The sequence below is a fragment of the Haliotis rubra genome, unplaced genomic scaffold, assembly GCF_003918875.1.
Source record: "Haliotis rubra isolate DU_JTF1 unplaced genomic scaffold, ASM391887v1 Scf491, whole genome shotgun sequence".
Taxonomy (NCBI): Eukaryota; Metazoa; Mollusca; class Gastropoda; order Lepetellida; family Haliotidae; genus Haliotis; species Haliotis rubra.
The window spans coordinates 729,928-743,230 of record NW_025767181.1 but is presented as its reverse complement, the minus strand read 5'-3'; the positions used below and the strand labels follow the sequence as shown (position 1 = coordinate 743,230).

The 13,303-nt window shown below is 40.9% G+C and overlaps 1 protein-coding gene across 6 annotated transcripts in view; it reads right to left on the bottom strand.

Moving 5' to 3' along the window:
• Nucleotides 1-99: 99 nt before the first annotated feature.
• Nucleotides 100-13,303, bottom strand: part of LOC124291439 — a 90,369-nt gene continuing 77,165 nt past the window's right edge. For 2 of the 6 annotated variants that reach the window (XM_046728427.1, XM_046728429.1), the window contains 3 exons: nt 11,477-11,530; nt 10,292-10,395; nt 100-3,096 (listed from right to left, as the gene is read on the bottom strand). In XM_046728427.1, coding sequence (XP_046584383.1) covers nt 2,953-3,096; nt 10,292-10,395; nt 11,477-11,530 — 302 coding nt within the window. In that variant the 3' untranslated portion in view covers nt 100-2,952. The remainder of the gene's footprint in view (nt 3,097-10,291; nt 10,396-11,476; nt 11,531-13,303) is intronic. The other 4 variants (XM_046728430.1, XM_046728433.1, XM_046728428.1 and 1 more) reach the window with 3 other exon arrangements.

Here is a 13,303-nt window from a genome sequence, read left to right as displayed (position 1 = left end):
GGCTTATACCAATCACAGCACTAGAATTATCTTATGCTCTAACACAGGCTTATACCAATCACAGCACTAGGATTATCTTATGCTCTAACACAGGCTTATGCCAATCACAGCACTAGGATTATCCTATGCACTAACACAGGCTTATGCCAATCACAGCACTAGAATTATCTTATGCACTAACACAGGCTTATACCAATCACAGCACTAGAATTATCTTATGCACTAACACAGGCTTATGCCAATCACAGCACTAGAATTATCTTATGCACTAACACAGGCTTATACCAATCACAGCACTAGAATTATCTTATGCACTAACACAGGCTTATGCCAATCACAGCACTAGAATTATCTTATGCACTAACACAGGCTTAACTCAATCACAGCACTAGGATTATCCTATGCTCTACTGCTGACAGTCATGGCAGTAGGACATCTTTGTGACTGACAGAATATCCTACTTCAAATCAGTCATTGTTACTTGTCTTAATGCAAAAATGTCTCATACTTTCCTTACAAAAAGGGTCATGACTAACAATTTAGTTGTTCCGAGATGCGTGAAAATCTGACAGGACTCCCGGTTTTCTCCCAAATCCAGTTACGTTAAATAAACCACTAGTCAGAATTGAGGTGTGGACAGGCAGCCTTAATCTCAGCGGTGACAACCACTGTTATCTATAGTCACAAAAAATTACTTTTTATTTTCCAACTACATCAAACCAGGAAACCAAACACTGAACTGCCCGTAAAGAAATGTCCATCTTAAATTGTTTCCAATTTTCATTTCACATAATCTAATTCTATGTTCTTGAATAAATGTGTGTTTTATTGACCCTTGTGTGAAAGCCAAGTTTCTGTCTGTGCAGTGAAGAATGTCATATTTAACTTGAATCTTGAATTAAATAAAGTTTGCATTAATCAATGAAAATGTCTCACACCTCCCAATAGGAACAATTTTCTTTAGGAAGAAGAAGTCTTCAATTGCATCAATTCAGAAGAATTACTAAAATTTTGATCAAAGGAAACTTCAGATAAATGTTGATAGAATCTGACAGCTGAGATATTACTGAATTAAACCAATAATGGCCAGCAAAAACAAACAGGGACTTGTCATCTAGTTCTGAATCTCACAGCGAATCAAGATAAAACTGAATGGAATTCCCTGAAGAGAATAGGCTAACCTCCGGACCCTTGGAATAACATTATCTTTCTGAGGCCTTGGTATTAGGGTTAAATTGGCTCTATCATATTCACCACAACACTTTCCTAACAACTCACTCAGTGACCAACCAGCAAAATCATTCATAATAAATTGATTGTGATACTTCCTTGACAACTGATCATTATGACTTAAAAAATACAGCCCTCCCTAAGGTGAATGGCAAGTGAAATAGCTTGTAATGGCTTTCTACACCAATCCTTCCTGATTTGGAGCATGAATAACATGGAGATGGCCACCATTTACACTGAGTAATGAGATGGAATTAGAAATGTTTGATCTGCACGTCTCCTGCAATAATTGACAGTTTTGATTGCGAGGGGACATTCCCCTGACAACTGTGTTTGGTTGTTGCATGAGCAACAGGCAGCGTGAAGCGACACCTGATCCCGGTAGGCTGCCTGCAGGAGTTCTCTTGGCAGATCATCTCTAAACCTATGATCAATGGATGACTCAAGAATCAACACGGGGAACATGATTGAACGTACATTTAATAAAGTCAGGAATAATCTAAACTACCAGATTAAAACTATCATGACTCACGCAAGAAGCCCTGACAGCTGATATTACCATGGAGTCAAATTTTTCATCTGTTCTCATATAATTTCAAATGTCTAAAGATGTCCAATGAGACATTCCTGGCTCTCTCTTCTGATACTGTAATGGTATATGATCTACACATTCAACCTTCAAAACCAGTTAAAGTCCATTTTACAAAATAGAATCTACTATTTTCCTGTCCTGGTAAACTAGATTAACTTGTAAAGGTGAGTTAAGATTTGGTAACAGGTAGAAATAAGTCAATGTAAAATGATGATCACAATGGTTTACAGTTAATTAAGATGACAAACGTGTACCATAAGTTGACATCACTCATGGCTGATGGGTACTGAAACACAGGCTTCTAAATGTGGGCATTCTCTAACTTGTTTGTGAAGAACGATGGAACTGAGCAATATAATCGATACTTTTGATGCGTTTGAGACATGTTAACCAGAAACTGAATTTTATCAAAAAGTATAGTACCTTCTTCCTAAAAATAATTTAAGTCTTTTTTTTTAGCATTGATTCTACCAGAGAGAGAGACGATATCTCTAATTTTACAGAGTGTTTTACAGTTTCCTTTTCAGAGCACCATCCATTCAGGTAATGGAATAAATCACACTTTGACTATACCGTTTTATTTTACTAGTACAAGAGCTTGGGTATCTTTTGACTGTTTAGTTATTTCATTTGAAAAACAGGTTTTTAATCAATCACTGAAAAAATAAGCTGGCCCTGATCACTTATCAAACAAAGATGACACACTACTCCCATGAAAATGGTGATATCAAATGTCACATTTTAAGACAAACAGTGCTTTTGTCAATTTTGTATTCCTAAAAGTTTCTTTCTCTTCAATGACTAAAATTATGTACCTTGATACAAATATTTGTTCATATGTTAGATTTATCAAAACAATCGATTGTTGGCCATGACTGACAGAAGTATCAGGTAAATTCTTCATATAGGGATTCAGTATCAAATTTATGGCTCCAAGTTTGATGATTTGTGCGATTGTTTGTGATTTGTGCGATTGTTTGTGTACTTGCTTGTTTTTGTGCTGCTTTTTACCACCACACTCAGAGACATGACAGCCACTATAGCAGCCCAAGGGATGAGAGTCGGAACCAGGCACACCAATGGTATGTCACAGATGCATCAACTACACATGCCATATCAAGTCCCCATTTTCATACACACATGTTCCAACACTGGGGTTCGTGGGGCTCGTTTCGCCCCCAGGTTTGTAGTCGTGTAACCATGGTAACAAGGTAACCTACCAGACGGTTTTCCTTCACTTCATCAGCTCTCTTGTCATCTTCAAATCTCTTCACCTTGAACAAGATGAAATAGTAATGTACTACGTATCAAACAACCGTATGCATTTGACATGGGAACCACAACATCCTGTGATTATTCATGACCAGCCATTCCCCTCAATATAATTTTCAAGTGTCATCACAATGATGAGAATACATTATTTCAGTCATATGGTGGCACAGGGATGAAATGTCTGTAGGTGAATCAGTGTACATGTCACACAGCTTAGGGACACAATCTGGCTAACCATGATCACTAGCTGTCATTCCACAAATAAATGTCAGTGCTGAGAAAGTCTATGTTGAAATATTTAGTAAAGAAATCGCCTTAGCATTACTTTATGTAAACTAGGACCAGATCCTGGGAAATATAGACGTATATCTGAGTACCAAATTTTTTAAAGCTAAGACCACAATATACAAGCCACATGAAAGTAGCGTGTAAATGATAATGTCTGCACCAGACAATCTGGTGATTGGTATGAACAGCAACATATGCCATTGGGGTATGATGACAATCAATGTACCAAGTCAGTGAGCTTGATAACCTGATCCATTGATCTGCCTCTTGCATCATGTATTAGATAAGTTTCTAAGGAAATAATTATCTTTTTATATCATAATTCCCAGATTTCATAAACATGTTTTCCTTATGAAAGACTGAATTCCTAGGCCTATTTAAACAATTATTCCTGTACATCCCTGAACTTATCATTCAGTAGAGTTTTGGATCAAGGCTAACCCAGCCTGTGTTGCCTAGGGTAATTCTATCATGGAATCCCACCAGAGCCCAAGTAGTGGTGCCTCGGAGAGCAAGGCCACCGTGGCCCCCTGGAATGTGTGTTGTTTATGTGTCTAAGTCTCCACAGTGAGTCATGACACACTGATACTTTGTGTGTCACAATCACATGGCTTCTGTGTTAGAATCCCTGGCAACCCAAAGCTTCCCAGAATCAGATTACACCCAAACTTTATCTCCTGTAACCTGAAGTTCTGTTAAATGTTACATAATGTGGGTGTTGACAGAAGTCAGGTCCTGGATACCAGCCACATGTGAGGACAGCTCAGAATGTCACAGCTCTCTTGCATGGTGGGACAACCTTGAGGGGGCCATAGCTTGACAGGGTCTTTAGGGGTCATAGTCTGTTTCCTGTTTAGTCAGGGGGTGCAGAGGTGTGGCTTATCAGTGTTCTACACTGGTTATTGGGAAACAGTCTTTAGGGGTCATAGTCTGTTTCCTGTTTAGTCACAGTGTGCAGAGGTGTGGCCTATCAGTGTTATACACTGGTTATTGGGAGAGTCTTTAGGGGTCACAAGTCTCTTTCCTGTAGGGGTAGGAGTAGACTAAGGCTTAGTCTCTGAATATATATAATTTTGATAGTAACAAACAAGCCCATTTATATTGAAAAGGAGCCCTAAGGAGACCAGAGATTCAGACTGAGGAAATCTAGACTTGCTTTATTTAGGGCTTTAGCACTGCAGAGAGGGCTTGGCAGTAGGGGAAATTATGTGGTTCAGGGACTGTGAGACAGACTAGGGTAGGAGCTACAGTGGTGTGGCCTATCAGTGTTATACACTGGTTATTGGGAGAGTCTTTAGGGGTCACAAGTCTGTTTTTTGTGGGGGTCAGGGGCTGCAGAGGTGTGGCCTATCAGTGTTATACACTGGTTATTGGGAGAGTCTTTAGGGGTCACAAGTCTGCTTCTTGTAGGGGTCAGGAGCTGCAGAGGTGTGGCCTATCAGTGTTCTACTTTGGTTATTGGGAAACAGTCTTTAGGGGTCACAAGTCTGTTTCCTGTTTATTCACAGTGTGCAGAGGTGTGGCTTATCAGTGTTCTACACTGGTTATTGGGAGAGTCTTTAGGGGTCACAAGTCTGTTTCCTGTAGGGGTCAGGAGCTACAGTGGTGTGGCCTATCAGTGTTATACACTGGTTGTTGGGATTCCACTGACTATTGAATGCAAATAGTTGTGAAATGGGTATGAATTTACACTTATGGATAGTATGACTGAGAACAAACGAAACACATTTGTGTACATTTGAGTAGTTATGATAAATGGCTGGAAATGCTTCAAAATGTCCAAGAAAGATGTAAGTTGAGCTGGTTGTCAGGAAAAGAAGATATTTCTATTGCTGTTGGCAGTGACAAGGTGCACAACCAGATTTTAAATAAAGATTTGCACAAGCAGTGTGAAGACATGGACCGAACTTTGAGTAGGCGGTGAACAAGCTGGGCAACAAACAACATCTGGGAGTTTTTGTTGAAGTGCTTGTGGCTGCTGGTAGCCTGTTATTAGATCTGTCACTCCCCATATTAGTAACACATGGTGGCAGCAATGGAATCTTCACAAATAACAACATGTCTATGACAAACATGCTTCTAAGAGTCTTTCTTTTTGGTTAATGTGTGCGTTGACAGATCTGGCTTGCACATGTGTTTTTATGGCAGACAGCCTTGCAGTGAGTGGTGTAGGCAGGCAGCCTACAGAGGCCTACAGTGAGTGGTGTAGGCAGACAACCCTGTAGTGAGTGGTGTAGGCACAGAGGCCTGCATTGAGGGGTGTAGGCAGACAACCCTGCAGTGAGTGGTGTAGGCAGGCAGCCCTGTAGTGAGTGGTGTAGGCACAGAGGCCTACAGTAAGGGGTGTAGGCAGACAGCCCTGTAGTGAGTGGTGTAGGCACAGAGGCCTGCAGTGAGGGGTGCAGACAGACAGCCCTACAGTGAAGGGTGTAGGCACAGAGGCTTGTGTTAAAGGGTGTAGGCAGGCAGCCCTGTAGTGAGGGGTGTAGGCAGACAGCCCTGTAGTGAGGGGTGTAGGCAGACAGCCCTGCAGTGAGGGGTGTAGGCAGACAGCCCTGCAGTGAGGGGTGTAGGTACAGAGGCCTGCAGTGAGGGGTGTAGGCAGACAGCCCTGCAGTGAGGGGTGTGAGAAGGGTGTAGGCAGACAGCAGGACAGCCCTGCAGTGAGGCAGGATGTAGTGAGTGGCAGACAGGCCAGCAGTGAGGGATGTAGGCAGACAGGCCAGCAGTGAGGGTGTAGGCAGACAGCCCTCCAGTGAGGGATGTAGGCAGGCACGGTGAGGGGGTGAGGCAGTGACAGGGGTGGATGTAGGCAGACAGGCCAGCAGTGAGTGGTGTAGGCAGACAGCCCTCCCTGCATTGAGAGGGGTGAAGGGTGTAGGCAGACAGCCCTACAGTGAGTGGTGTAGGCAGACAACCCTGCATTGAAGGGTGTGGAAGCGGACAGCCCTACAGTGAGGGGTGTAGGCGGACAGCCCTACAGTGAGGGGTGTAGGCAGACAACCCTGCAGTGAGTGGTGTAGGCAGACAACCCTGCATTGAGGGGTGTAGGCGGACAGCCCTACAGTGAGTGGTGTAGGCAGACAGCCCTGCAGTGAGGGGTGTAGGCAGACAGACCTACAGTGAGTGGTGTAGGCAGACAGCCCTGCAGTAAGGGGTGTAGGCAGACAGCCCTGTAGTGATAGGTGTAGGGAAACAGGCCAATAGGGCAGGGTTACAGGCACAGAGGCCAACAGAAAATGTTGGAGGCAGAAAGTCGCAGGCAGGGAGGTATTACTGGATAACTTTCTGCACATCAGTTGCATAATTATATGATTCATTCATAATTCATGGGTCGGTTAAATTACTGGAACTTTAATCTTAATCTAAAATACTGTGTGAGAGTTGCATCTGTCAGAAAATTGTAAACAAGATGCAAGACCTAAAAACAGCATTTGTTGAACAGCCAGAGATAATATCATACTTAATGACAGATATTATCAATCATTGTGTACGGCTTCTGAATTTCTCATATGACCAGACAAAAACAATCCATGGTTCTATTTCTTTTCATAACAGAGTAACCTTTTATAATAAACCCTATCTCTTTTGTTATTTGATCACATGTTTCACCAAGGGATAATCCATCATTTCGTATAGAATCCATGAAAGATGGAAACAAGACAGACAACCACTGTGTCCACGGCTTGTACCAGCACAGCTGCACTGGTGGGTGAGAACAACCCTACTGTTTATGAAGCGTCTCCCAGGGGGCCATGATGAAGTATCTCAGCATCATACCTGTGTTCCCCGGTTTTACCAAAATGTCATTTGTATGAAACCAGTATCAATTTAGGCTTTCCTCCAACATTAAGTCAACATGCCAGGATATAAGAGGAATACTGTACAAAAGCTGTGTAAATCGAAACTCACTCACTCACTGCCACATCTCCCTATACATTACACCTGCTCTAGTAGATATGTAACCAGCATCTGTGATGAACCCTGAACCCTGTCACGTCAACTGCTATATTCGAGGCGTCACCCTTGTATGAACAGCAGAGACCCGAGTATGCAAACACCTAGGCGTTGACAGTCACATTGCACAAATACACCATTGGCGCCAAGCCCAGATGGAAATGGTAAGTGAAGCTGTTGTTACTGGAGCAATGGCACACACTGATTGGCTGGAGCACTAACTGTCTCTAAGGGGATCTGTGGGGAAGTTCTGATGTCTGTCTTCAAAGCTCAAAAGTAGTATCCATTAGCACAGAATAATTTCAGAAATATTTCCAGATGCTGAACATTCAACAACTGTGTATAACTTGAATTTTTTCAAACATTACAGCACGTGACAAATGGAGGTATTTGTACAACATTAATTATACCAGATTTCCTGTGCATGTTCTGTCAAGAACCTCCTTCCTACATCAAATAATCTATGGTGAAAACAACTTGAACCCACCCAAATTCCTGAAATGCGAAATAAATACCATTCATGATCTGAAAAACAGGAAAATCATTACCAATATTTAAAAACAACTTTCCTGAGCAAGTTCTTGCGTCTGGATTTATTGAATCTGCTAATTGTAAAAAACCTTTTCGCTAAGAAAGTTTACTTTAGATATAAATCCAATAATCCATTAGCTCCCAGAATAGCACATGCTAATTTTCTGACAGTTCCACACAGAACATGAACATCGGAACTGCATATAACAACTTTCTGGGCAAACATTTGGGAATCATATCATCAATATAATTCCAACATCAATTGCAGCCAGTCTTCCCTGGGGAGAATGAATTCAGTTATTAAGTAGCTTTTGAGGACCAATACGTCTGAATAAATACATTTGCCACCTTTCATGAAACCATGAAAATTCACACTGCCACAAAATCCAGACCTCTCATTGATTTGGCCAATCAGAAACACGAAGGCTGTCTTCAAATTTTTTCTTGAACTCAGTTTTTATGCATGGAACAAAGGAGCGGGTAGGGAGTAAATCCACTGAACTGAGGCTCTAATGTGGTGTCTTGGATTGATCAACTCTATTGTCGCTCCAAATCTGAAATATTCCCTCTGCTTGCTTTGATGTTAATTTCTCATGTAAAAGGGCATTATTCAGTTTTGATTCTTGAACGTAATCCCTGGCTCGCCATGGGATCAGCCCTACCACACATACACCCTGCTCAAATACAGAGTGGCATTGATCACTGAGAAATACTGCCTTAGGTCATCATGTTGGGCGCAAGGATTCAAATCATATATTTTTCAGACAAAAATGCCAATACTTGTCCAGAAATAGTTCTAAATAGCTCACTTAAAGACAGCTGTTGAAATAATAAGGCATGCATTAATCATGCCTCCAAAATATTTGAAGAGCGAACTTGTAGACAAGACACATGAATAGAAAAAACTGAGCATAAAAAAATCCATAAAAGTAGGACATAACTCAGTTTTTTGTTTGTCCATGTGATCCATATATCGGCTGAATCATCCAGTGAAGGTACAACTCTCCTCAAAGTACCATACACAACAATTTGTAGGTCTGCGGTGGTACACACAACAATACACAGGTCACTAAACACCCAACACATAGAGTTGCTCGAAGGATGTAATAAAACTAGTCTGTATAGAAATTTGTCCAAGACTCACTGCCATTAGTGTGAACGCAAAACATCCCAGTACACCATATCCTTAGTGTCAACACTAAACGTCCCAGTACACCATATCCTTAGTGTCAACACTAAACATCCCAGTACACCATATCCTTAGTGTCAACACTAAATGCCCCAGTACACCATATCCTTAGTGTCAAGACTAAACATCCCAGTACACCATATCCTCAGTGTCAACAGTAAATGCCCCAGTACACCATATCCTTAGTGTCAACACTAAACGTCCCAGTACACCATATCCTTAGTGTCAACACTAAACATCCCACGGTACACCATATCCTTAGTGTCAACACTGAACATCCCAGTACACCATATCCTTAGTGTCAACACTAAACATCTAAGTACATTATGTCCATTGTGTCAACACTGAACATCACAGTACACCATATCCTTAGTGTCAACACTAAACATCTCAGTACATTATGTCCATTGTGTCAACACTGAACATCCCAGTACACCATATCCTTAGTGTCAACACTAAACATCCCAGTACATTATGTCCATTGTGGCAACACTGAACATCCTTTGTCAAGAGCTATAAGCACATGGCCTGAACTATTGTTTGTCCCTAGTCACCTTGTATCAACCAAGTCCAAAGACCGAGTACATTACAAGACATCTATGTCCCATGACCGTATATGTTACTGCTATATCAAAGGTTAAGTTGCGGAAGCATATTAAAGCAGCGGCAAGAGGAAGGTGGTCGTTAGTTGGAGAAGTGATTAATCCTCAATTCCACTTACATCATCTATAGCATCATATGGTTGAGCTCAAAGTAGGGCAATATGTTAGCTTCACAATAAAATGACATATGGTGTTATTGTTGTATAGTATCAACTTGTAATCAAATCAATTGTTTCTGGACAGCAGTTTGAATCTCAAGAACAGGTTAACACAACAGACATGTTCCTGTTAACCACAATATTCTCAATGAACCTGGCCAAGAACATCTTGCAAGGTCTCAAATGTTCCATTCATCTTACTACACATCCTGTTATGATGATATAATCTTTTGTCTCACATCATCTGAACCCAGCAATAATGGCTACACTAGAAGCTGATGCTACACTGCCACTGTGTACAGACTCAAGCCCAAAATAGGGTATTCAGCTGGTAGAACAGTAAGGCTACAAAATCACTTCACAGAAAACAGACTAGAAACTGATGTTTCAGCACATTATAGTATGATTCTAACAATAAAGTACCACAAAGAAGCAAATAAAGCCGCATATACACAGGCATATAACAACTCACCACCTCTAGAGCTGTTTCTGTAGAGATCTTGCCTTCCTTCACCATCACCATCAGGGCAATACGGTCTTCATCGCTCATGGTGATATCCGAGGCCAGGAGGTCTCCTGGAATGATAATTAATACATCATATGCCTTGTTTCTCCATTAAACCATCTGGTGTGTGTTGGTGGGCGTTACGGTCGTATTCCCCTCCTTGATGTCCAGCCATCGCCATGCTGCTGTTATGCCAATATTCTCCTCAACCTTTCATCAGCATATTTCTTAATATAGTGTATTTCCATACAAACAAGTAGACAGCTTGGAGTATCAAGGAACAATAGTCTCCAAATCTATATTGAACAGGTTCAAGCACATGCTTGCTTCATATACCCACATATACATATTCATGCTAACACCATGGTATTTGCTGAAATGGACAAAGCTAACATCCATGTATAGTCTAATCTTATCAGTAAAACCTCCTGCATGACTGAAGTGTTCTTTGTGTGACTGACTGAATGTCAGAAGTTTAGTGCCATGTTATAGAGAACGGCACTAGGGACCTACAGACATGCAGCTTTATCCTGTTTTCAATGTACACTGCTGAGAGGTGATGTTTTTTTATGTGGTTTCACGCCTAACACGGCAACATTACAGTGATACATCAATATCCTCTAAAAAATCAAGTCTGGACCAAACAATCAAACAATGGATATTTTAATCAGGATCCTATCCCTCAGGCATGATGGCCTGCTATCACCTAAGTCACTGTCCAACCAGAGTCTGACCACTGATCCATTAAGTTGCCCTCTCAACCAGCCGACTTGCCCCTCTTGATAAATTCCACCAAGAATCCTAGAGCTGAGAAGGTCAGCTGCTAGATATGGTTCTAAACTTGACCCACTTATTATGATTGTGTTCATGCATTGGGTAACTACCATTTAGGGTGCGTTTTTGATGGAAATACCAAAGGTAACTCCTCACTAAGAATGATGTTAGAATATTACATTTGCCCTGATATTTCTGCCATTTGGTTTACATTTACACTGGGAGAAAGACCTGGAATGAATCTTATTCAGAAAAAAATCAAAGGTATATATTATATTGTATAAAATATAAGGAGGCCGTACTTTGCAGGCTTCTTGATTTCACCCTTATAGCCACTATGGCTGCACTATTTCTAAATTACACAAGTCCCTCACTCACTCTGAAATCCCCAATACATGGGGTAGTTTCCCACTACGCCCTGCTCCCTGCTCCCTGAAACAGACAGCTTCCATTAAGGTGCATCGTCACGGCGACTTGTAGTGACACTTGTAGCATGCAGTGGCAATGTCAGAACATCCTAATCGTAATGGTGTTAAATTGCATACAACTGGTTTCAGCTGGGTTATAAGACATAAGACTAATTCCGAGAACACGTCGCAAGTGCTTGATCTCACGGTAAGTTTAACTCTCAGCATATTGCCTTTGCAAAATGGAGTAAGTTCCTCCATGAATCAATTAAGGAAATGGCCTGGTCTTAGCAACTTAAAATAGAACTCATACTGGCACATTATTACTGAGAAAATCTTTTTTCAGAATGAAAACATGCATTGTCACTAAGGTGACATAATGCCCCGCCGCAAATTATCAAATCAAACTTATAAAGTAATGAAAGTTTAAGATGAAGTCAAATGTCAACTAAATCATTATCTTGCTCTTTAGTTGTTCAAACACACATATTTTCAAGACTGACTTTGACCTTGACATGAATATCATAGTGTATGAAATATGCAAAACTAGTACTAAAGAAATTGCTTATTGAAAAACATTCAAGGGAGGTCTTGAAAGTCTATGAAGAAAATCCAGTGAACCGTTCTTAAAATATCTTGCTGACAATTCAGGTTAACATTCTGATATCTTCATAGTGTCGTCGTGACCCTAAAAATTATGTGAAGGTCCCCAAAATTGACTGGGCCCTGGGCCTTCCCTAGATGAAGCTTGGTGTCAAATATGAAGAAAATCCACTGAATATTTTTTGCGATATCTTGCTGACTATCTTAACAAGCAATTTAACATGCTGAAATCTTCAAAGTGTCTTCGTGACCTTGAAAATTAAGTGAAGGTCACAAAAATCGACTGGGCCCTGTGCCTTTCCTGGATGAAGCTTGGTGTGAAATATGAAGAACATCCAGGGAACGGTTCTTGAGATAGCTTAACATGGAGGTTTACATGCTGAAATCTTCAAAGTGTCGCCATGACCTTGAAAATTATGTGAAGGTCACCAAAATCGACTGGGCCCTGCGCCTTCCCTAGATAAAGCTTAATATTGAATATGAAGAAAATCCAGTGAACGGTTCTTGAGATTGCTTAACATGCAGGTAAAACGTGAAAGTCCCCTTGTGACCTTGAAATGAAGGTCCAGGTCACCAAACCAGACTTGGACCTTTCTTATAGTGTGATGAACGTAGGTACCAAATATGAAAAGAATCTAGTGAACGGTTCTTAAGATATTCCAAGTCGTACGTACGGACGGAGCCTAATACTATATCCCCCGCTTCGCGCTCAACTCGCAACGGGGGATAACAAGTAACATACAGGGAGAGATCAGGTGACACGAACATAATCATTGATTTGATATTCATGTAGCAGTTTGTTATCACATACACTATGACAAGTAGGGTGTTATGGGTTTTACAACATTAGAGAGACATGTAAACGACCCTGAACTGCTGTGTGATCAGACATGGCCATATTTTGGACGATCTCCATGGGCAGGAATCGCCCTGTGACACACCACAATTACTTCTTCAAAGGTAAAACCGGTCAAGCTACCATTTCCCTCTCCTAGTTACTGAATGATTATAATGTTTCTTCGGGTTTCAAGATTGACAGAAGTGTGCTTATCAGAGTCATATGTGGATAATTAGAATCATTTATAACATATTATGTTATCAGAAAGATTTAGCTACCTTAGTTTTCATGTCATAAATCTTAATAAACATAAAAAAAGAAATGTAAACACAGACAAGTGTTTTGTGTGTGAAATTA